This window comes from Gadus morhua, chromosome 16, assembly GCF_902167405.1.
Source record: "Gadus morhua chromosome 16, gadMor3.0, whole genome shotgun sequence".
Taxonomy (NCBI): domain Eukaryota; kingdom Metazoa; phylum Chordata; class Actinopteri; order Gadiformes; family Gadidae; genus Gadus; species Gadus morhua.
Window position 1 is genome coordinate 2,829,724 of NC_044063.1, and position 24,695 is coordinate 2,854,418.

General features: G+C 52.0%; 5 protein-coding genes across 5 annotated transcripts in view; 3 read left to right on the forward strand and 2 right to left on the reverse strand.

Moving 5' to 3' along the window:
- Positions 1 to 448, reverse strand: part of smc4 (structural maintenance of chromosomes 4) — a 19,037-nt gene extending 18,589 nt beyond the window's left edge. The window contains exon 1 of the mRNA XM_030380079.1: positions 264 to 448. The gene's annotated coding sequence lies outside the window, so the exon portion shown is untranslated. The remainder of the gene's footprint in view (positions 1 to 263) is intronic.
- The window catches only part of LOC115560702 (intraflagellar transport 80 homolog (Chlamydomonas)), a 9,751-nt gene extending 260 nt beyond the window's left edge, over positions 1 to 9,491 (forward strand). The window contains exons 1-8 of one of the 2 annotated variants that reach the window (XM_030380216.1): positions 765 to 1,136; positions 1,390 to 1,441; positions 1,599 to 1,820; positions 4,843 to 4,953; positions 5,107 to 5,175; positions 7,439 to 7,548; positions 8,906 to 8,995; positions 9,099 to 9,491. In XM_030380216.1, coding sequence (XP_030236076.1) covers positions 1,405 to 1,441; positions 1,599 to 1,820; positions 4,843 to 4,953; positions 5,107 to 5,175; positions 7,439 to 7,548; positions 8,906 to 8,995; positions 9,099 to 9,389 — 930 coding nt within the window. In that variant the 5' untranslated portion in view covers positions 765 to 1,136; positions 1,390 to 1,404 and the 3' untranslated portion in view covers positions 9,390 to 9,491. Of the gene's footprint in view, positions 1 to 764; positions 1,137 to 1,389; positions 1,442 to 1,598; positions 1,821 to 4,842; positions 4,954 to 5,106; positions 5,176 to 7,438; positions 7,549 to 8,905; positions 8,996 to 9,098 lie in introns of those variants that run through there. The other variant, XM_030380215.1, reaches the window with a different exon arrangement.
- LOC115560668 (vitellogenin-2) overlaps positions 1 to 24,695 on the reverse strand; it is a 434,163-nt gene that overhangs the window by 276,301 nt on the left and 133,167 nt on the right.
- The window catches only part of LOC115560655 (uncharacterized), a 553,265-nt gene that overhangs the window by 126,130 nt on the left and 402,440 nt on the right, over positions 1 to 24,695 (forward strand). The window lies entirely within an intron of this gene.
- Positions 1 to 24,695, forward strand: part of LOC115560686 (caspase-1-like) — a 158,848-nt gene that overhangs the window by 79,306 nt on the left and 54,847 nt on the right. The gene's annotated exons all lie outside the window — the stretch shown is intronic.

Below are 24,695 nucleotides of genomic sequence, written 5' to 3' on the forward strand. Positions count from 1 at the left end.
CAACCCGCGTACGTGCTGCGCCACTCTTTACACGTCAACGTTAGGATCAGCAACATTACATATACGCTTTTTAAAGTTAAATGAACGCCTGATACCCTGGTTTAGTTAGTTGTCGTAAATGTATTTCCAGGAGATCCGTTAAGAACAGTTCCGCTTAACACGTATTCCGGAGCGGGCGTACGTTAGAGCCAGCGATAACTTATCCGCCTTCTGCGAACCGATTTGCCCGACTAGTTTTCCCTTCTAAATCCTTCTCGGTTTACCTGTGAGTCACTCGCTAGGGCTGAGTCCGAATGTTTTCTGTCCTAAACGAGGCCGTGAAAAGACTTTGATATCCGATGAAATAGCGTCCAGAAGTATTAATCCCGTGTCATTTTGAATCGCTTTCCAACCTGAAACACTCGCTTGTAAATGGCGCCTAAACTCCACCGACGAACCAAATTCGTTATAAACTGACGCAATGCACCATGGGACGTTAGAATGGCAGGGAGCAGAAAAAAAACAAAACACAAAATTCAAAAAGGGGGCGAGGCGCCAGCGCTCACGTGCTACCCGGGAGGCCTCATACGACACAGATATTATATATAAATATATAAATAAGCTTGAATATAAATATTAAAATCAATTTACAATTATGCCAATACCACTTCTAAGTATTTAGAATTCAACCGGTGGAATGAAGTAGACTGTTCTTGTTACAGCCTACATGTTCAAACGGTTGCTTAGTTACGTAGAGTTAAGCCCCGCCCAGATGAGTAGTTTATCATGGACTCGGGCGAAATATAAATCAGTTAGTTAACAATGAGTTGTATTTGTGTTTTAATCGTACAACATTGTTGTAAACTATACATCTTAAACAAACCATTGCTATTCTCTGAAAACTTGGGGAAATCTGTTACCAAGGAAGGGAGACCATAAGCTCTCGCGAGAACTACGAGCCAAAGCGTCTATGATCCGCTAGCTCTCGCGGTAAATTAGGTTAGAGCTGTAAAGGGTAGCATCACATACCTGAGGTGTGTGCGTTCTTCATGTGTTACACTCATTTATACACTTAACCTTGAATTCAACGAGTAGTAGGCGTACACTGGTTGTATTACGTGCCTCGGGACACTTTATTGAATGTCCCATACAGAAGGGTAAGTTAACATGAGCTTTCATGTTTGACTGTTGCTACGATAGCAACAGTGGCTCCGTAGCAACGACAGACGTCGATGTCACGACGTAAACAAGGACTTCTTTACACTGTACACTGGCGGCTCTCATGCTTGTTTTGATAGTGCTACCATTTTGTCTATTGTATTGTTAAGTTCTGTTGTATTGGCTAAGCTTATAAGGGGTCCACGGTGTACTCTAACTAGTACGTAACCTTATTGTATTCATGCCCAACAGCAACAGCGTGCAACCATGAGGTTGAAAACATCGCTTCTGAAGGAGCCAAAACATATCCTTTTTAATACTACAAGACGTCCGAAACATGTCATTCCTGACCTCAGACAAGAGATCATGTATTTGTTTCTGTCTTGCTAAATTATATTGAACTCAACCTTTCATAGACCAACATGTTCAGCAATAATCATGTTTTCTTAACACTGGCACACATAAGGAACTTGTGAGCTGTGTTGGATGGACCACAGCCGATGAATTGTTCTCATGCAGTGAGGACCATCAGATACTCCGATGGAACCTGCTGACCAGTGAGACTAGCCTGGTGGTCCGGCTGCCAGAGGACACCTACCCCATTGATTTGCACTGGTTCCCCAAAACGGTGGGAGGCAAGAAGCTTGTACAGGCGGATACATTTGTCCTCACAAGCACTGATGGCAAGTTAAAACCCTTTTTCTTTCTACAGTGGTGTCGGCTCTGTCTCTCACCCACACTAGTAGAAGTGTGTCAATCCAGTGGACACCATGTGATATTGTTGGTTATCAGACATTATTTGAGTAAGGGCCGCACTATTATCTGACTGAAGATCAAACCCCATTTGATTTAATACTGAAGGAAAAAAAAAGTGGTTGTAGGCTGTTTATAATTACAATGAGTGAAACCGCTCAGAATTGAATTAAGGACCCATTGAATGCTCTTCGTTCTGTAATTTGACTTATTACTAAGTTAAACAGGGAGGCCCAATTATCATAGATCAAACCATAGGAGGCATGTGATTCAATCCTTTAAGAGTCAAGGTGAGGCTTTCAGAGCATATTGGATCACCTACCACAGATTAAACTTTAAGTGTACATTCCCAACAACTGGACCATTAGAATTCAGGACCTATTCTGTATTGATGTACAAGTGAGCATTTACATTCATTTTAAATGTGTCATACTTTGTTTGACATGCTTAATCATTTCTGGAACAATTCGCCATCAAGCTGAACCAATGTATTCTAATTTCAGGAATCATTTGGATATTTTCTGGCCTTAGGTACATTATATGATGGTAGCCACCTATTATTTCCCCCACTGCTCCCCGAGGGCATAAAGACATAGGGAAACAATGGAAGTGCTCGTCTGACCTGGAGTTTCGTTGGGAGTTTCAGACGTAGACCTACAGGCCGTGGTGCACAGGGACGGCTGACAGCATGTGCTCCCAGCACTAAAGGCAGTGTAGAGTTTCACAAACACACCCACAAACAGCAAAGCAGCAATTTTCCCTGGCAGAGCTGGGAGTAGTGAAAACTTTATTGCTATTTACTTTTTTGTTACGATCCACTTCGCCACGCAGCCTGTCTCACCTTCGGACAAATGTCTCTCGTATTTCTGACGACTGTAGTGCCAACACTTGCCGATGGTCTCTTACCCCGTGACCCTTCTCAGTCTGCCCTTCTCAACACATGACCTCATCTACTTTAGGTCACTGAGTGAGTTAGAGGTGGATGAAGTGGCCTAGAAGTAATGTTAATGTTCCTCAAACCCAATATGTTTGTCTTACTATGACTTGTGACTGGGCTGCAAGGGTTCAGAATAACACAATTCCTATTATGGCTTTGGGGTCTGGGAAATTATATCGCCCAGTCCACGGTTTTATCGCCCACTTATATGAAAAACATGAAAAAGGGCCAATATTTTTCCACACATATGATAGATTTGCTCTTTTAAATACATTAAATACATTTGCTATAAAGTCTGGCATTCTATTATTGCATGTGGTGAAAATACAGTAGATCACAGCACAGGATAACTGCATTAACAGTATAACACATGCCTGTTTATGAACCCTTTCGCTGATTTTGTGAACATCGTCAAATACCGTCAAATACCATCTCACACAGCAAGCTGCTGAAAGTAAACAAATCAAGTGGTTCTACCGATTGTGTCGACTCCGTTCGCAGTGAAACTTCTGCCTGCACCTATACAATACCTAAACTACAACATAAGTCATACATTCATGAATCAGCACCCCCTTACAAGAACCACGTTGTATGACTGTTAAGGTGATTTATAGGACCTGTAGTTCAACAGGACAAATGCATCTCCTTACATGAGCTAGCCTAGGACCAAGAGACCCTTTTCACAGAGTGGTCATCGTAAGACTAACGCAGTAGTCGCTCATGTCTCTGACTAGGCTGCATGGTGTGTTCCTTAATCCTCGGACGCCAGACTTCCGAGTCGAGAGGCGAAGATCTCCCAGCTTTCTTGCAGCATTTCTCAGAGGCACGCCCCCTTTTGGTCTTCATCTTTCGGAAATCGGAGAGTAGTGATGAAGCTCTCAACAAAATGGTTGTGCCCTTAAGGAGATATCTTTTTTTTTGTATTTGTACCACATCGGTCATTTTATTGTCTTATTTTATTGTTTTATTTTAAATGCAATTACACGCTTGATTACATTGCTACTTTATTCCACTCACCAATTTATGCATTGCACGGTCTTGCTGTGCGTGCAATACACTGTAAAGTTGTGTTTGTTTTCGGGCTGGTTCGCTAAAGAGGCTAATGTAGCTAACAATAAACAACGACTAGCCAATTTCATGACACAATCACAAAGACGAACAGGAACGCTATAAATAGTTTGAGACCGGTAATGACGAAGTGATGCAACTCGGAAGGCTGGCGTCCCAGGATTCAGAAACACACCATCAGTGAACAGTGTCTATTAGACAAGCTATCCTGGAGAGATTTCCCCAAGATATAGACAAAGATTTTCAGGTTAAATCCTAATTTAACACATGGATATATGTAATTAATATGTTACATAATGAATGTTAAGGATGAAACACAACTTTAATATATTACCAACAAAACCAGCACGAAAGATAGCCAACTATTACATCTCTGTTCTCCTTCTATTCTGTTTCAATGTTGGGAGGTGCTCTTCGTATGTATCTAGAAATCCTTTTGGATATTTTTAGGTTCGTTTTTTAACCTGTTTATATTGTGGTATTAGTTCAGCCAAAACTGGGTATTATGAGCGCTAGCTGCTGTCCTAAAACGGTGACATGCAGAACAGGGGCCACTTTCTGTGTTGCGCTGAAATTTAGAACCAGGAGCGAGCAGTAGCAAGCTGATTTGCTTTAGGCGATCAGAAATCATAGGAAATGTAGGTTTATTTAATAATCTTGACCACAAAGTATATAGTACGTCTAGTATCTCCGACGTCTCCATGCCTGTCTAATTGATTGACATGTTGTGTTCATTTAGACTTAAATTGTCTTTCACTGCATTATCTTAAGAACCTCTTGGTAGTGCATTTCTAACCTTTTGAGTTTGAGTTGTGTTGTTTTGCTAGAAAAATGTAATGAGTCGTCCGCCTCTCTGCGGTGCCGGTTGCATCACTACATCCCTCTCCTGAACTCCGACAGCCTCGTGACTGAGACTAACAACCCTTCTCCCTCTGGCTGCCCTGCAGGGAAATTCCATCTGGCTTCCAAAAGCGGACGAATCGAGAAGAGCGTGGAAGCCCACAAAGGAGCCGTTCTGGCCGGGCGATGGAACTACGATGGCACGGCTCTGATCACAGGTAAGAACACTCCCTCTCTCTGTCCATGCAACTGTGCTTAATGCTTGTCGCCTCTTTTCACCGATGACGCACATCATTCGGTCATTCGTTACCCGCCTAAATCTGCAATGCGTGTATAATATAAGTATGACGCTTGTCTCTTTTCTTGTCTAGCTGGAGAGGATGGGCAGATAAAGATCTGGTCTAAAAGTGGTATGCTGCGTTCGACACTGGCACAGCAAGGTATGACTACATACGGCACAAGGCCCCCACATGTGTGGGCCTAGGTCCCATGTATATAACGATATCGAGCTGTTTAGTCGAGGTGGCCATCCAACCTGCGCCCACAATCAACTTGAATTCAATTAAACCCTCGTAAGATCATTCAACATCTCGCACTCAACCACTGCCCTCTAGTGTGATTTGGTAGATATTGGCCTCAATAATTAACAAGTACAAAGGTAATCACTGTAGGGTATATTATGTTTGCTGCTCAAGTGTAATGACTTTGACACACACACACACACACACACACACACACACACACACACACACACACACACACACACACACACACACACACACACACACACACACACACACTAGACCTCAGAAGTTGAAAGCGGATTAGAGAAAATGAAGACACTGCTCCTCTATCACCACCTCCCTTTTTTTATTGAATGCACCATAACGTTACGACCTAATGTTGGAGTGAGGCCATTTAGAACAACCGATAATGTTTCATTTATTCTTGCCAGCGGGCACGTTTCAGGCGCCGCGCTCATTAATTGTTTCATCAGTCCCTGCTAGCTTAGTGGTGAGAGGGGAGCGTGGTGGAGGATAAGGGAGAAGGTTTGTCTAGAGGAACACCCCGGCTGAAGCTGAGGGTTAGCCTTCACGTGCACTTCCCTCGGTTGGTTGGCTGGAGAACGTGTCGCTGAATGGTGGACACCAGAACAGAGCCACAGTGCACGCCAGGGTGTTTAAGCGCCGTGGTTTCTGGAAAGCGCTTCAACTCCGGGCTCGGCCCACAGTCGAATAAGTCCACTCTGATGTTAAAGGTTGTATCAGCGATGCAGGGTGACGTCACTTCTGTTGGTATTTGAAGCGAGTTCCCAAACGAACAGAGCCAGCTCGCCCCTCCCTTACGTATTTTTTGCATCCAGATCACGAACGCAGCGCAAAACCCCACAACAACCACCCCTTGTCGGTGATTGGTTGGAAATGGACAGCCTGCTTATGGGGCGGGCAGCTAGCAGATCGCGTGGGAAGATCAGATGAATGTGATCATTTATGTTTCAGCCTAGAATTGCTGATACAACCTTTAACCCTAACCCTGTCGGAAACATACAGCCTCAACGTAAGGGCTTGGTGGATATATTCAAAACGCGGTTGTTTTGACGATATATTGTATTGTTTGACGGATCACAAGAGAACAAGTGTCGAGTGTTGTTTACTTATCCCTGTTGATAGACTTATAATGGGCAATGCGCTTTTAAATATCTCTGGCCCAATCAGAACCCTCCTGTGGCTTAGTGAACACGGAGCAATTGTACAGAGCCTCAGTGGAAACAGATGAGTGGACCACGCGGTCAGCAGGTGGGCGCTGGTGAGGAGGACAGCCCAAGCTCAGCCTGCCCTCTTCAGAATTGGCCCTTGTTAATATCGTTGAAGCTTGAACCATTACAGAATCTCTGCAGAAGGCCCCACAGGTATTCCGCCAGAGGGCCCGTTGAGAATGCAATATTGTGTTTATATTGTGAACTTTTTTATTCTTCAAGATGATTAAAATGTGATAAAGAGAAACTGGTTCGGGTGAGTTTGTGAGACGGAGTGAACTTGGTTTTACACCGCTCACAGCTGTGAGAAACCACATGCACCTGGGGTGGGGTTAAATGTCAGAACCCCCCCCACCCACCACTCATCTAGCTTTTTACACACACACACACACACACACACACACACACACACACACACACACACACACATACACACATACACATACACATACACACACACACACACACGCAGGTTGGTTGTGTTCTGCTGAGCAGTGGGCTCTGGTGTGGTTGGCTGCGGCGGGGATGCGACCTGCAGACCCGTGACTCTCGGAAAGCTTACGGGGGTGAGCGCTGGGATAGGGCCTCGACCCCTCTGAGCCAGGAGAGGAGGGCTGCGGAGCCCGAGGGCTGGCCCTCTCACTCCTCTGTTTGACAGGATCAAGCACACGATCAACCTGTGGACCTCCACTCTTTGCATGTTGTCGTGTTGAACCTTGAGTTACCCAAGCTAGGCTCAGATCCGCCGTGAGTCGTTACAACCCCTATGTATTAGTGTCGAAGGTACAGGGAGGTCTGTGTGAACAGGTGACCTTCACACGCAGAATGCCCCGGGAGGGGTCGGACCCAGACGCCCTGCTCTCCGAATGCTGATGAAGGGCTTGTTTGGACCCGATCTGGGAAAGGGCTCAGTATTCATTGGACTCTGTGTGACCGTGTTTTCCTAGGTTCTCCGGTGTATTCTGTAGCCTGGGGTCCAGACTCCGACAGAATCCTCTACACATCAGGAAGACAATTAGTCATCAAACCCCTGCAACCCAGTGCTAAAGTCATACAGGTGTGTGTGTGTGTGTGCGCGCGTTTATGTTTGTGAGTTAGTGTGTTTGCATGTCTAAAAGCAGGCATTAGAGCAAGTCTATTATTGGGTGAGAGTGACCTGTTCTATAGCCCTTACCACCATTTCCTATTCACCATAAAAATACACACACGGTATCATTTACAGAATAGAGAGCGAATCACCATATTATGATAATGGCAGAGCTGCGATCAAAATAAGATCCCACTTATCCTGCCAGGCACACAATTGTAATAGCATGAACTAGCCTAGGCTATCGGCCAGCTTACCTAGCCCCTAAAGCTGTTTCGTTTAGCTAGTTTCTCCTTCAAATAAGAGAGAATTAAATGCTTGGAGAAAACAAGCAAATGGGCCCAAAATACAGTTGTTTTTTTTGTCTGATTAAGCTGTTCATTTTAACCTCACTGCATCGACCTGTATGCATGGTAGGTATCCTTCTGAATCTTTCAGGAGGTGTTTGCTATCGTCCCCCCTCCCTTGCTCTTGGCCTTCATGGTCCGGCTGGACTAAAGTTGGATAATTTCTTTTTTCTTCATGTATACATTTATTTATTGTTCTTCTAGGAACTGAGAACGACCTGGGACCTTGAATAAACAGTGGAGCGCCTAATATGCGCTCACACACACACACACACGCACACGCACACGCACACACACACACACACACTGTCTCTCATTCTTCTAATCTATCAACTCTCCTCAAGAAACCACTTGCTGTGAAGGAATCCCCTCTATAACCTCTGTGACCTTTCTAGCCCCCTACTCTCACACACACACACACACACACACACACACACACACACACACACACACACACACACACACACACACACACACACACACACACACACACCCCTTGAGAGAAGCGTACGCTGCAGGAATATAGAAGGAGCTGGAGCAGAGTGAGCGGCGGCTGGTTACTCTGTGCTGTGTGAGTGTTGTGGTAGTGGGTTAATGGCGAGGGCTAATTGGAACCAGTATCCAGAGCGAGGCCTCCACAGGTCACCCCAGGGACAAGGCGGGTGCCCACTTTGGTTGTTGCCCCCTAAACCAACTCAAATCAAGGCCCCATGAAGATCCACACCCACATGTCGGAAGGCCTATTCACAGCTTCGGTCAGTCAGACTCAAACAGTTTTAATAATCAGAGTACACCCAGGGGCAGGCTACAATGTCCTTGAACCACGGTAAAGTGCCTCTTGTAAACCCCTGGTTACATGTGATATGGCCCGACGGTGCTTTCCTATTGGCCTCTGGTCACATAGACCTATCTGGTGCTCTGTGGCCTGATGTCTGTATGTGACGGTCTCAGTCTGAACCCTCTTCCCCTCTCCTCTCCAGTGGAAGGCTCACGAAGGGCTCATCCTGAAGGCGGACTGGAACTCTGTGAACGAGCTCATCCTGTCGGGAGGCGAGGACTGTAAATACAAGGTGAGCAGCGCTGGTCTGTCTGCTCCTGGTGTCAGGAGGAGGTGGGCTCCTGGTGTCAGGGGGAGGTGGGCTCCTGGTGACTGACGGGCTCTGCGCTCCGCAGGTGTGGGACAGCTATGGCCGCCTGCTGTACTCCTCCTCTCCCCAGGACTACCCGGTCACCTCCCTGGCCTGGGCTCCGGACGGGGAGGTGTTTGCGGTGGGCTCCTTCAACACCCTGCACCTCTGCGACAAAACCGGGGTAAGAAACAGCAGCGGCGGCAGCTGGAGCCACACAGAGCTATTCAGGGTCCACAGCTATCGTACCGCGATCCCAGTAGCTAACCCCCATTCCATTGGAGTGCATAGAAGCTGTGCGCTTCCATTCAAACAATGCTTTTCTGCTCATTGTTAGATATTGCTCTGAAATAAAGAGTTTATACAAAAAAATTGGCCTTTTAAGCCCTTTGAGTCTGTAATGGTGATTAAGGGCTATACAAATAAAATTGAATTGAATAGAACAGATTCAACCAAGATCAAACATTAAGTCTACTTTATTTTTCACTGAAGACTTTCCGTTCACAGAAAATGTATTTGTATTCATTTCCTTTCTTGCTTTTAGTCACCATTATGTTACCTGTTGAGGGTAGCTTCTGAACTCCCCTTTGCAGCCATCTCTCACCCCTTAATGAGAACAGAATGAGCTGGTGGTGAGTATCACAGCAGGGCCCCGCTGTCGGTCGGTCAGGAGTCCTGACGGGCCAGTGGCTGGGCCCCCTGTAGGCCTGGGTACCGCTGCCGTGGTGCGCCACACGGGGCCACATGGTTCAGACCTGCCGCTGACGGTTACCACGGTTACTTGAGTTGTAGCGAGAGGAGTAATGAGTGGATGGGGGCGCCCCAACGGGTAGAGGGCGGGCCATTAGGGCGCAGTCCCTACCGCAGCGACCCGGGTTCGATTCCTTTTCTGCGTGTCCTCTCCTCTCTCTGCCATACCTTCCTGTCTCTCCCACTACACCACAAAGCATTAAAATGCAAAAGTCGATCTTTAAGAAATGAGGGGTTGAGCATGTTGATTGGTTTGTTAGTACCTCGTATAGAAAAAGGGGGGGGGGGGGTGGAAACTAATGGGGGGGAGGTTAGCCTCCTGCCGCGTGTGCCTGGAGTGTGTCGGTGGGTTGTCGTATCAAAGCCGCTGTGATGACAACGAGCAGCCGGCCCTGGGTTCCTGCCCCGATCGGCACGCTGGTCAGGCTCCGTTTTCATCTAATTAGGATAAAATGTTTTTTTGTGTGTATTGGGGGGGTTGGGGGGGAGGGGGGGGCGTCAGAGGAGGCTGTCCCAACACAGATGTGTGCAGAAGCAAGTGTATCGTGTGTTTGAGGAGACACGACATATCTCCTCCAATTTAACGTGTGATCTTAACATGTGTAGCCTATAGTCGCAGATGCCCTTACGTGGATCTGGATCGTTAATTGACTCTGAGCCCTTGTCCTGATTGGCACTCTGTAGCGGTCATTACAGTAGTTTACAGTAGGGAACATGGCCGCTTTACAGGCAAATGCAGCCACGCTTTGCACGGAATTTCGGCCGGCATCCATTTGAACAACGCAAGTCGTTCAACGTGCAGCCTGGACTTCAGTTCATCAGGGTCGTCTGCGGCTCTACTCTGAATGAGGTCTGGACATCTTCCCCTTCTCTCGAAAACTGATATCGTAATCTGTATCGCGGTACGGGCGCTTCGCAGAAGAAGACGCTCGACAAAAGAATCCCCTCCGCCTCCGTCACTCTCACTCCCCCCGGTCCCTCCCAGATCAGAGTCCTTCAGGTCCAGGAGCCGTCGCGCTGTAACCCGGGCCTCGTCGCTGAGCCGTACGCCCGCGGCCGCGTGTGTGCGCCGGGGGGGGGGAGGTGCCTGGAGGTGCCTGGCGGCGCAGCGAGGGTTAAGCTGAGCTGCGCGGAGCCGCTGCAGTCACTGGCGTGACTAATGGGCGGGAGTTTCATTCTGTATCTGCTGCAATGAAGCCTCGCACTTTAACGTACTGCTGCTGGCTCAGCAGGAGCAGCTCTGCACGTTTAACCCCTTCACCCCCGCCCTCCTCCGCCTCCCTGTCCAGCCCTCCCTCCCTCCCTCCCTCCCTCCCTCCCATGTCTCCCTCCACGCTCCACGGGACAGATGTAGTGCGTTTACCCCCCTTCATTATCACTGCTGAGGGAGGGGGAGGCTGCAGTGTGCGAAACACACTCACCCCTCCTCAACTACCTCCCTCCACCACACCCCCCCCCCCCCCCCCCCCCCCCCCCCCCCCCCCCCCCCCCCCCCCCCCCTTTCCTTCTGCACACACACACACACACACACACACACACACACACACACACACACACACACACACACACACACACACATATTCATGCAGGCATAGAGTTTAGGCAGAGGCAAAAGTTTATAAGCAAGCACACACAAAGACAAGCGATGGGGGAAGGTTAGCCTGAGAGTTCATCTGTGCTGTTGCTGGTTAATAGATCTGGCATAGGTCTCCACGTGTGTGTGTGTGTGTGTGTGTGTGTGTGTGTGTGTGTGTGTGTCCCCATTCTGGGGCTATAGAATCCCAGCGGACACAATGCACTACACTGTCCCTTTTACAAGGGCTGTGAGACACAATAACTCAGTATCTATCCGCCAAACCCTTAGCGAATGCATGTGCCCACATGCCTGTGTGTGTGTGTGTGTGTGTGTGTGTGTGTGTGTGTGTGTGTGTGTGTGTGTGTGTGTGTGTGTGTGTGTGTGTGTGTGTGTGTGTGTGTGTGTGTGTGTGTGTGTGTGTGTGTGTGTGTGCGCTAGCGTGTGTGAGCAGGGCCGTGCAAATGTGCCTGCGAGACAGCAGTCTGTTTACAAGGCGCTGCAGCTGCTGTCTAGCGTCTGGACCCTGTCACGATCCCTGACACTGTGTCACTGGCTAACAAGTGGGACTTATTGTGCCAGGCAAGCCCCCCCACCCCCACCAGCCCACCTCCCCTCCCCATGCCTCCCTCTCTCCCCACCCGCTCACCTCCCCCCACCATGCCTCCCTCTCTCCCCACCAGCTCTCCCCCCCAAGCACTTATTATTTCCCTCCTACTGTAAAGGGCTGATTATGGTTCCACGTTCCCGCAACGCAACGACCACGCAGACGCTCCGACGCGGTCGTGAACCTTTACGGTTCTGCATCGGATTTTAGCAAGCGGACCAATCACAGCCCTCGCCGCTGCGTCGCCTCGACGGAAGGTTACGATTTATGGGAGGCGCACGTCCGGCCCTTGCGGTGGAGTCAAGGAGAGTCCGCACGGACGTAAGGGGTCCATAACCCCCTTGCCTTGCGTGAACGTGGGTGGGACCATAATCAGCCCTTAAAGGTACGGCCACACTGAACGCGTTATGTTAAGTTTTACACGCGTAACGCGCCTAACCTGACGCTTGATCATTGTGTGTCACAAAGATGGTTCAACGCGCCTACGCAGCTGGTTGAGCCCGCCCAAGACTTATTTTTCCCCGCTACTTTTCTTTTGCTCCACAAACATGGCTGAGATCACCTCCATCGCTGCGCTGTATTTGTTCTCGGAGTTCGAGGAGAGTAGGAAACCCTAACGCCAAACCTTGTTTGGGTGCATGATAAAGCTTAGATCGGGCCCAGAAAATCAAGCCCGACCCGGCCCGAGCCCGTGCAATTTCTGTCCGAGCCCGGCCCGACACATTAACTGTAATTATGAGCCAGAGCCCGATTTCAACCCGACTTTTCTTTTAATACATGTTACTTTGTACACATTTGTTACTTGGGCCTACTGTGCTAAATATATATGTAAGGAATAATGTATAGAGCGCCGGTCATTATGGGGAAAATAAGCCCCGACAGCAAGACGTACAGGACACCGACGCACAGCGGAGGTGACTTGCTTCGCCCTGAAGGGGCTTATTTTTCGATAATGACCAGCGACGTTCTAAACATTATCCCGCTTATCACACGGCTACTTGCCAGATGCGTTGGGCGCGTAATGGTTCCCTATGCAAAAATGCCGATCTTCTACGCCTCTAACGCACGTAACGCGTTCAGTGTGGCCGTACCTTAAGTCAGGCCTTTCCATCTACACAACGGGGACCTCGTGGACGTTTAGCGATTCCGTAGCACAGAAGAGAGTTTGCCCCGGGAACGCCACAACGTTTGTTACGATGGCACGGAGAGAACCTTCTGGGCCACAAGCGGAGCGGGTGCCCTAGGCAACACCCCTTCCTTCTGCTCTGGGTTCCGACGCAGGCTGTGGGGTCTATCCCGTGGCATCCATTTGATGACACGTTAGGCGGTCTGCTCCTAAATCTCTCACATAACATTAATTATGTCTTAAACCGTTTCTTCTTTCCGCTACTTTTTCATTTGTGTCGCCTTTTTTTGGTCAGCTTTTTTCGTTCTGTTTCTCAGCGGACCGTCTTATCAAAAGCCCCCTGCTGTGAACCCCGTCAGACGGTGGTGGAAATAGAGCAGCCGGGGCACGCAGGTGCACCGCGGACCTTGGGAACGGAATCAAGGACCTAGCTCTCGCCAGTGCACCCCCCACCTCGTCTCCATACGTAGTCCCAGAGTGGATTGGATCGACCGCTCATTGGGTCTCCTCTAACAGGCCTATCACACAGGAGCAGCCAGGGACCTTAAATGTGGGTACAATGCGTGACTTATTATTTTTCCCCCTGACCATGGAATTGGAAATTCTGATTCCTTCTTATATGCCCCCGTCCAAGTACCGGGAAATGATGCGTCAGCATAATTGCTGTGTTTAAATTAATTTGCTCCTAATGGCAGCGTTGCTCCTAATAAGAGCTTATTTGTGTGTGTGTGTGTGTGTGTGTGTGTGTGTGTGTGTGTGTGTGTGTGTGTGTGTGTGTGTGTGTGTGTGTGTGTGTGTGTGTGTGTGTGTGTGTGTGTGTGTGTGTGTGTGTGTGTGATCATAAACAGCTGAGCCTCTCTGTTTTTTTTCCTCGACTCTGCTGTCTTGTCTTATGGTCCCATTAGCTGTAAGTGAATGAAGCAGGCAGTCACTGGCGTTTGTCTCCTCTTTGTTTCATCTGAAGCACACTGTGGCAGTATGTGTTTCTGACAACCCCCCGTGAATGAATTCCACTGCATGCCTTTCATTTGTTTATTTGTGGCCTAATTGACACACAGACACACGCATATACACAGAGACACAGAGAGCGAGAGAGAATCTCCTTCCACAGCTCTGTGTTTACTTTCAGACGGTGCTTGTACACCCCCTACGTCCTTGTCTTGCTGAGTTGCGCTCCTCCTCCTCCTCCTCCTCCTCCTCCTCCTCCTCCTCCTCCTCCTTCGCTCCTGAGGGTGTGCTGGTCTGTCCTCCACCTCCCCCTGTCCTGGACAAGGAGTTGGAGCTCTGAGAGCCAAACTCTGGATCATCCCCCCAGGAGTGGAATCATGTCCAGCTGGAATCTCTCTGTCTCTCTCTCTCTCTCCTCTCTCCCTCTCTCCCTCTCCCTCCCTCTCCCTCTCCTCTCCCTCTCCCTCTCCCTCCCTCCCTCTCCCTCCCTCTCCCCCTCCCTCTGCCTGCAGTCTTTCTAGAACCTAACCAGCAGTTAGCTGTCCGTCTGCAGCGTCCATCAGCCCACAAGTGTTCGTTTACTTTCTTTCTTGCCCCTCGGAGCTTCTAGCTTTCCCCAGCCGCCCTAATTAGCCCAGTTCGGCCCGGCTTCTGTCTTCCCCGATGGCTGTCCTTTTTTTTTGTTGTTACATTGTATTCTTTCCTGCGTCTGTACTGCCTAACAGCGTACACCCGAGCCCGCTTGGCAGTCTGTTGCCCACCACGGGCCAGCATCTGGAAATGGCTGCTGCTTGGAAGGGAATAAAACGGCTGAGAGTCCCCATGCTGATCCTGGGCTTCTGCTGGTGGAGCGTGAAAGGGCCAGAGAAACCAGTGTGGATCTATTAGGCTGCTGCTGGCCTTTATCTGGGACTGTCACATGATGTGGTGGCGGCGGGGGGGGGGGGGGGGGGGCTAGGAAAATGACACGGCAGAAAGCGAGGGAAAGGAGAGGGCGAGAGAGGGAGAACGAAAGGAAGAACAGAAGCGGGCAGGACAGGGAGTGAGAGAGAGAAGACTTTATGAGAGGAATACAGAGAGTGAGAGTGAGACAGAGCCAGAGGGAGGGTAGAGAGGGAGAGAGTGAGAGTGAGACAGAGCCATAGGGAGGGTAGAGAGGGAGAGAGTGTTGATGAGAGGAATTGAGTGAGAGTGAGACAGAGCCAGAGGGAGGGTAGAGAGGGAGAGAGTGTTGATGAGAGGAATAGAGTGAGAGTGAGACAGAGCCAGAGGGAGGGTAGAGAGGGAGAGAGTGTTGATGAGAGGAATAGAGTGAGAGTGAGACAGAGCCAGAGGGAGGGTAGAGAGGGAGAGAGTGTTGATGAGAGGAATAGAGTGAGAGTGAGACAGGGAGGGGAGAGAGGGAGAGAGTGTTGAGAGGAATAGAGTGAGACAGAGCCAGAGGGAGGGTGGGTAGTGTTCATGAGAGAGAGAGAGAGGGGGAGAGGGAGGGAGAGAGAGAGAGAGAGAGAGTTATAGTTTAGTTATAGAGTGTGTATGGATTTTCTGCATGAGGGGCAGGGCAGAAGAAAATGGCAGATGTAGCAGGGCTGCATACAAGTAGCATGGAGGGATAGCAGCGCCTTGAGTGTTCACGTTTGAAAGGGGGTAGTTACTGAACGCAACGGGGAAAAACCGAGAAGTGTGTGTGTGTGTGGCAGAGAGAGAGAGACAGCGAAAGCGCGAGAGCATTGTCAAACAAAGAGAGTCCTGAGTCAGCAGCAGAGAAGTTTTCTCCCCAGGCAACTGTGCAGGGCCAGCCCTCCTCCCTCCCCCTTGACACACACACACACACACACACACACACACACACACACACACACAGACACACAGACACACACACACACACACACACACACACACACACACACTTCTCCCTGTTGCTCTCACTCTTCTCTCACTCCCTCCCTTTTTCTATATCGCCGCTCCTCCTCCTCCCCCTTCTCTTGGTCTCTCGCTCCTCCCCACTCAATGGAGGAGCGTGCTCTCCCCCCCCCCCCCTGCGCCGAGTGATCCGCCACCAGCAACACCCCCGCCCTCGTCAGCGCCTGGAGACCAGGGCGTAAAGCGCGGAGTGCAAAGTCCGGAGCCCGGAGCATGGGGCCCGGAGTGCAAAGCCCGGAGCCCGGAGCCCGGAGTCAGGAGTCCTGAGTGCAAACCCTGTTGTGCAAAGCCCGGAGCCCGGAGCATGGGGCCCGGAGTGCAAAGCCCGGAGCCCGGAGCATGGGGCCCGGAGTGCAAAGCCCGGAGCCCGGAGCATGGGGCCCGGAGTGCAAAGCATGGAGCCAGGAGCGCAAAGCCCGGGGGGGAAAGGGCCAGTCGGTCTCTGAAAAGTGTTTATAAAAGTGGAGTGGAACGTGTGTCCATCTCACTGTGCTTCTGCACCGAGATGAACCTCCCTCCCTCCCCCCCCGTCAGTGGAGGTCTGAAAAGACACTGAGACACTCCATGTGCACAGTACACACACACGCACACGCACACGCACACGTACACTTCCCTGGCCCTCTCCTCCTCACGACGTGTCTCTCTCCTCTAAGTAGGTCGTCCTCCCAGGCCAGGTGTTGGCTTTCTGGGCTCGGTGTTACCGTGGCGTGGTGTGTGGATCGCCACACGCTACGGCCCTTACTCGCAGATGATAAACCCTGCTGTGTGTGCGTGTGCGCGCACGCACGGGTTCAAGTGAGGGACTTGTTGACGTTGTATGACTTTTACACCTTTCTGGAGTTCAGTTTAGGGGGAGGGGGAGGGGGGGGTTAAGAAAGAGCTGAGGGGGGAAAGGGTGGAAGAGATTAGCGTGGAACTTTCCAGTATATCCTGTAAGACTGGCACAGGGAGGCGTGGCGGACGTACCCCTCACCGCACGCTGTCGGTGCCCGGAGCGAACGGCGGTGCGGCGGAGGGCGCGTCAATCCCCGCAGCGCTCTGTCGCAGCCGTCACTCCCTGACCACACAGGTCACGCTCCCCCGGCGTCCGAAACACCGAGACGGCGAGAACAATGGAGGGAGGGAGAAGGAGAGCGGGAGGGAGAACGCTCCAGGTTAAATATAAGCGTGGACGCTGCAGCTTGATGAGGAGCGAAGAAAGAAAGTGAAGGAAAAAAAAGGGGGCTGGCCTGGCAAACAAGTTTAGACGGGAGGTGGGCTGACGGGGAGCACGGTAGCCTGCTGACACACACACACACACACACACACACACACACACACACACACACACACACACACACACACACACACACACACACACACACACACACACTGCTGTATCACTTGAGTTTGGTGTGCCTATTTATACAGGCTGGACTCTGCCTGTTGGGACAAGCCCCAAAGGTCATTAAGAGCTGTCACAGGGGGGCCGGGGGGGGGGGGGGGGGGGGGGGGGGGTGGGGGGAGAGAGAGGGAGGGGGAGAGAGAAGGGGGGTAGGGGGGGTGAGTTAGATACAGATAAATGGTCTTAAAGTTTGGCTCGTCCCCGTCAGGTTGCACATGTGTCCGATGTGTTGCAGGATCAAAGCAGAGCTGGACCTTAACTCAATGACCTGCTCCAACCCGATGGCATGACCTAATGGATGTGTTCGCTTCCATAGCCCGGTCATAGAACTCCTTTGTGTGTGTGTGTGTGTGTGTGTGTGTGTTGTAGATGGCTTCTTGACTTGAACATAGTTGAGCTTGTGTATGTTTCACACACGGGGGTCTTTGCGACGGAGGCCGTGCCGGTCCAGGTCTCCGGAGGGGGCCTTCGCTTTTAAACAGTCCTGGGTTTAGTTTTACTGGTCAAGTGTCTTCTAGTCCTACTGTCAGAGACGTTAAGAGTGTTATTGTAGGCCTAATCCTGTATATTGTTCCTTATGTAACACGCTGCAACAGTGGACTAGCCAACGTGTGTGTGTGTGTGTGTGTGTGTGTGTGTGTGTGTGTGTGTGTGTGTGTGTGTGTGTGTGTGTGTGTGTGTGTGTGTGTGTGTGTGTGTGTGTGTGTGTGTGTGTGTGTGTGTGTGTGTGTGTGTGGTGCTAATAGAATTCTGCTGGCCAGCTCACAGCTGTATCCTGCTGATGAGTCCCAGGAGGCCACAGCATGTGTCTATAGTTACTGGGCTGAGGCTCCAACATCACACCATGTGCAGATCATTACACTCTCTCTCTCTCTCTCTCTGTCTCTGTGTCTGTCTCTGTCTCTCTCTGTCTCTTTCTCTCTCGCTTTTTTTTTCTCTCTTTTCTCTCTCTCTGTCTCTCTCTCTCTTTTTCTCTCTCTCTCTGCCTCTCTCTCTAGCACTGTCTCTTCTGTCCCTCCCTCTCTGTGTTTCCTCCTCACGGTCTGGTTTTCTCTCTCTCCTTTTTTCTAACCCCCCCTCCCCCCGGTTTCTCTTTCTTTTTTGCTGTCTTCCCATTTCTCTGTCTTTTCCTTTACTAACTACTTTTCCCTCCCTCCCTTCCTCTTTACCCCTCTGGACTTGCCCCAGACCGGGGCACTAGATCATCAAAGCTGGGGGCTGTACCCCTCTAGACTTGCCCCAGACCGGGGCACTAGATCATAGAAGCTGGGGGCTGTGCCCCTCTAGACTTGCCCCAGACCGGGGTACTAGGTCATCAAAGCTGGGGGCTGTACCCCTCTAGACTTGCCCCAGACCGGGGTACTAGGTCATCAAAGCTGGGGGCTGTACCCCTCTAGACTTGCCCCAGACCGGGCCACTAGATCATCAAAGCTGGGGGCTGTACCCCTCTAGACTAGCCCCAGACCGGGGCACTAGATCACTTTCAGGCAAGTTGCCGTTGCCGTTTAGCACTTCACAGCGCTTCTTCCACCAACCGACGCTTGGAGCTGGACTAGCCCTCCCCGCTGCACCTCGGTGGCAGCGGCCCGGGGGTAAGTATAGTCTACGATGCAGGGAGGACTCTGTGTCTATACGTGGAGGAGTACACTTACGTTGGGTACTCTGTGCTTTAGGGTCTGAGGAGGCGTAGCGTCGCGCGGGCTGTGAGCGTGCTGCGTCGAGGCTCGCCTTCCATGCTGTCATACCGCCCGTGCTCCCTGATGTGTATTCAATTACAAAGAACACGCAGACCTAGAGACAGACACACGGACAGACAGAGTCACAGCAGGCTATGGTGGGGAGTTCAGAACAAAGGAGATGACGCAGTCAATCAGTCACCAATGGAGACGTAATCATCTTTTGTTGCCTATTTTGTTCGTTATGACTTCACTCGTCGAAAGCTCAATTCTAGTTGCTTATTCCCTGAGAAGCTCTTTTAAATCATCAAGCAGTGTGGTGGTGTGCGATTATTAATAATGACAAGTATCGGAACTGATATACATAAGTTTGCTTCAATAGCTTCATTGAAACCCTTAGATACTTTCCTTCTGTAGTTCAGCAGTGCATGACACGACAGTACTTCCTACCAGGACTTCAGGCGCCGATACACTTCCAGCTTTAGTAATACCTCCTAAGGTACTGCACACATGGAGATTACCCCAAAACGCACCTCAGCTTGTCCCTAGCAGCCCAAACGCATATCTGACCCCATCAGGTCACATTCTGAGACACAGACATGTCTAAGGTCCCCTGAGCCATATCTGAAGCCTCCACCCCTCTACATCCCAGTCCCTAAGCAAATGGCTTGGTTCCCCTTCTGGTTGCATGGTCTTCAGTTCAATGTGCTCCCTGCATTAATCCATGCATGTTTCTATGTATTGACGCGTCCCTTGCGCGTGTACCCCCCCCCCCCCCCCCCCCGGTACCCGCACGCCATGCCCCGTTCCTCAAGCCAGGCCCCGTCCCGCGCACGCTCCCTGGCTGGGCCCGGCCAGGTCGTGCTGGGCCCGGCCAGCTGGCGCCGTGCAGGGACGGCTCGCTGGCCACTCAGACAGGCCTGATTGCATACACACTCTGGCCTAGCTGCGGTTGCAAAAGTCTGCCCCCCGAGGGCTTGCACCGATCCACAATAGCCCGGGGAGATGCGGTGAGCAGCAGCGCTGACCTGGAAGGAACTGAGCGGGCTCTGGCTCTGGCTCTGGCTCTGGCTCTGGCTCTGGCTCTGGCTCTGGTGCTGGCTCGGGCTCGGGCTCGGGCTCTGGCTCTGGCTCGGTGCACCGGGGCGGGCTCCCGCGCGGAGAGAGAGGACCTCGGAGCCGCGGCGACGACGCTGCGGATAAGTGCTTGTTTACAGTGGAGCGATTCACGTCCTCCGTTGGTATATCCACGCAAATGTCTTCTTGGTGAGTTGAGATGTCGTTCCCTGGCTGAGCGTCCGTTCTGCGTTCCTATCGGTCGGCCACGGGCTTCAGGTGTCCTTCCCTTTGTCCCGGAGGGGCGTAGCGTTGACCAGAAACACACGGGGCAACGGGAGGGGAGGGAGGCGGGGCCGGGCGGAGGATGGGCGGAGCTCCCACGTCTCCCGGCTGACGGGCGTGCCGACGAGTCGCGTGGAGACAGGAGGCCGCTGGCCCGGTGGTCAGGGCGGACATGGTTAACGTCTCTGAAGCAATGGGGCTGATTCAGCAGATTGCTCCGTGGGGAGCTCTTAGACCCCAACATGTGTCTTTAACCCTTTCGGGAGCTCCTCCTTCCACCCCCGTCTCTACCCCTTCTCCACCCCCTTCTCCACCCCTACCCCCGTCAGCCTCTCTCCACAACACACTGCCTCAGGTGGGGAGGCAGTGGATGAGCAGGAAGCAATCTATTATTTACCGACACTGGGAGAGACAGTTTCTCAGTTTCTCTCGCTCTTTCTGTCCATCTCTCTCCCTCTCTTACTGTCTCTCCCTCCAACACTCTCCCGCTCCTCCCCTCACTCTGTCGGTGCCTCCTCCCCCATTTTTTCCTACAGCTCTTTTGTTTTTTGCGTGCACCTGTTGTTTCAATCAGTGTTTCCTGCGCCAGGCCGCTCTTCAAGTCTTCTTCAGCGGGACTTTCGAAGACGGCCGCTTGGGTCGGACGGCTTCGAGTTCTCCGCCGCTAATCTAACGACGGGGGGAACGGGGTAGAGAAACACAAGGAGCCCCCCTAGGTCGGCCCCGTAGAGGGAAGACCAGGTACAGCTGGAGGGGGGTTTGAAACCCTCTCTGCCCTTGAGCAGGCCCGTCGTAACCGTGCTCGGATACGATGGAGGGAAACGCAGGCTTGCAACACCTGCCAGTCTTAATGGTAATCATGTGGAGAGAGGGAGGGGGAGAGAGGGAGAGAGGGAGGGGGAGAGGGAGGGGGGATAGATAGAGAGGGAGGGAGGCAGAGAGAGGGAGAGGGGGATAGGGAGGGAGGGAGGGGGAGAGGGAGGGAGGGAGGGGGGATAGATAGAGAGGGAGGGAGGCAGAGGAGAGGGGGGATAGGGAGGGGGATAGGGAGGGGGAGGGGGCTCTATTCCACGTGTGTTTACACCCGGTGTCCCTTGTGGTCGGGGTCCTAGTGGAGGGGTGCGGTGGATCAGGGTCTAATTGTCCTCTCACCGCGGACCCAGTCCCAGAACGGCCCGGCCCAGGGGAGAGGGAGGGAGGGAGGGAGGGAGGGAGGGAGGGAGGGAGGGGGAGCACGCTCCCACATGAGCAGGGTGTCCGGTGGCGGGGGCGGGGCTGCGTGTGTTTCCCAGGAGGCGTTGATGCACACCTCGGCGCACAAAGGGCCCACGCAGCACGCCGCCGCGGCTGCGACCTCTGACCCTGGACACACCGCTGGCACGAGCGCGTGGGTGTTTAGTGCCCGTGTGTGTGCGACCGTTGCTGTGCCAGGTTGTGTGAGTGTGTGTTTGTGATTGTTTGTGTCTCTGTGTTTTATAATCTTGTGTGTGTATAATTGTGTGTGTGTGCGTGCCTGTATGTACATGTTTGTGTGTGAGAAGGTGTATAATTGTGTGTGTGTGTCTGTGTGCATGTATACGTGTGTGTGTGTGTGTGTGTGTGTGTGTGTGTGTGTGTGTGTGTGTGTGTGTGTGTGTGTGTGTGTGTGTGTGTGTGTGTGTGTGTGTGTGTGTGTGTGTGTGTGTGTGTGTGGGGGGGTCTGTTCCAGGGCCCGGCCCGGTCTACCCGCTGAGTGGGGCGGCGTCTCCCCGTGTGTATGAGCTCACTGTTGGGTTTGAGGGGTCTCCCCCCCCCCCCAGGGCTCAGCTGAGTCATGTCTGTCACCTTCCCTCTGGCCACAAAGACGCCCATTATAGACCGACCTGGTCCAGCAGCCAGACGGACCCCCGACCCCCAGACCGCCCCCCCCCCCCCCAGACCGACCCCCAGACTGGACCCCCTCCCCCTCAGACCTCCTCCCCTGCAGACGGACCCCCTGCTCTTCACAACCCACATGCCCGGCCCCCTCCACCTATCCTTCCTGCATCACCACCGTCGTCTCTCTCTCTCCCTCTCTCTCCCTCTCTCTCTCTCTCTCTCTCTCCTCTCCCTCTCCCTCTCCCTCTCTCTCTCTCTCTCTCTCTCTCTCTCTCTACTAATGGGGATCTCCCTGCAGCCCAGGCCAGCAGATCAGACTGGGTTTGGCGCGGGGCCAGGCCCAGGCCCATCCCTGCTGGCTCCAGTAGAACCAGTCTCCATATCTATCCGCCCACCACCACGTCCACTAGCGCTCTGCGGCCTACAACACTCCTCACTCTCTCACCCACTCAGTCAGTCAGTCACTCGCTCTCTCACTCACTCAGTCACTCCCCCCCTCACTCACCCCCCCCTCCCTCCCTCTCTCACCCGCTCAGTCAGTCAGTCACTCGCTCCCTCACTCAATCACTCACTCGTGTGCTCACCCACTCGCCAACTCACTCCCTCACTCACCCCCTCACTCACCCCCACCACCCCCTCCCTCACCCCCTCACTCACCCCCTCACTCACCCCCTCACCCACCCACTCTCTCACCCGCTCACTCAGTCAGTCACTCGCTCCCTCACTTACTCGCCCGCACGCTCGCTCACTCACCCCCTCACTCCCTCACTCCCTCACTCACTCCCTCACTCACTCCCTCACTCAAACACTCACTCACCCTCTCACTCAGTCAGTCACTCGCTCCCTCACCCACCTGGGTCCCAGCTGGTCTCCTCCCGGTCTGTGGTTCAGTTGAACAGAGCGGCCGCGTGAGGCAGCCCCAGCGGAGGAACGTCTGACCCTGCTACCTGGGGAGGGGGAGAGAGGTGGACTGAGGAGAGCCCTCTGGGGAGAGAGGGAGAGGTATCGCCCCCCCCTCAGAGCCCCCCCTAATGTACCTCACTCCTCGCTGCGTGACCACGCTGTAAAGCCAGAGGATTTTTTTTCGGCCATCTAATTTGATCTCATTTGTCGCACTGGTACACAAATCTTCATTGAGTACGCGTCTCAGCGGTCCTGTCCTTAACACACACACACACACACACACACACACACACACACACACACACACACACACACACACACACACACACACACACACACACACACACTTCTCTCCTGCGGGCTGACTGAGTCAAACGGCCCAATGTGTTAAAAGCATTAGGTAAGCACAATTCCAAAAGTGCTCCTTTGGCCAATATCATATGTCCTGCTTCATTACAGTCTGGTGTATACATTGAGCTGCATCTCCCCCCCCCCCCCCTCCTCTTCCCGGGCTGCCTCAAGATGTTAGCTGAGAAATGGATGGCTTCTCTTATTATTGTAAACGCTGGCGCGGGCTGCGCTTGGCAGTGGATCTTGTCCAAGCACAGGCTCCCAGCACGTCCCGGGCCTCAGCGTGTTTTTAGTGGGTTAGAGGGTGGGGGGTAATGGTGTGTGTGTGTGTGTGTGTGTGTGTGTGTGTGTGTGTGTGTGTGTGTGTGTGTGTGTGTGTGTGTGTGTGTGTGTGTGTGTGTGTGTGGGCAGCTATTTTTTATACAGTCTTGTAGGTATAACACACACACGCATGCGCGCACACACACACGCACACAATTGGGGGGGGGGGGGGGTCCTAGTTAATTTTGCTGATTTACGAGTGAGTACGTTTGGGGCTGCAGAGGGGGGTGAGGGGACGTTCGAGAAGAGGAGGAAAATGAAAGAAAACGCCACCTTTGATATAAGTTTAACAAGCCATCTCTTGTCCACTTTGCTTTTACTGCCGCCATCTTTTTTTCACCTGCAGCTATTTTGGGCCCTGATATGTTAGGGCGGGGGGGCTGAGCAGGAGCAGCTGAGAAGTGTGTGTGTGTGTGTGTGTGTGTGTGTGCGTGTTCATATGTGTGTGTTTGTGTTCTTGTGTGTGCGACTGTGCGTGTGTGTGTGTGTGTGTGTGTTCATATGTGTGTGTTTGTGTTCGTGTGTGTGTGTGTTCATTTGTGTGTGCGTGTGTGTTCATATGTGTGTGTGTGTGTGTTTGAGTTCAAATGCGTGTGTGTGTGTTTGTGTGTTTGTGTTCCTGTGTGTGTGTGTGCAAGTGTTCTAATGGTCTTTTGTGTGTGTGTTCATATACAGTACGTGTGTGTTTGTATTCGTATGTGTGTGTGCAAGTGTTCGTATGTGTGTGTGTTCGTATGTGTGTGTGCGAGTGTGTGTTTGTGCGTGTGTGACAGGCCAGAGAGGTGTAAACATGCGTGCAGCGTGTGATCAAAGCGGCGGGCATGCTGCAGCCTCCGCCCGGGGGGGGGGGGGGGGGGGGGGGGGGGGGGGGGGGGGGGGGGGG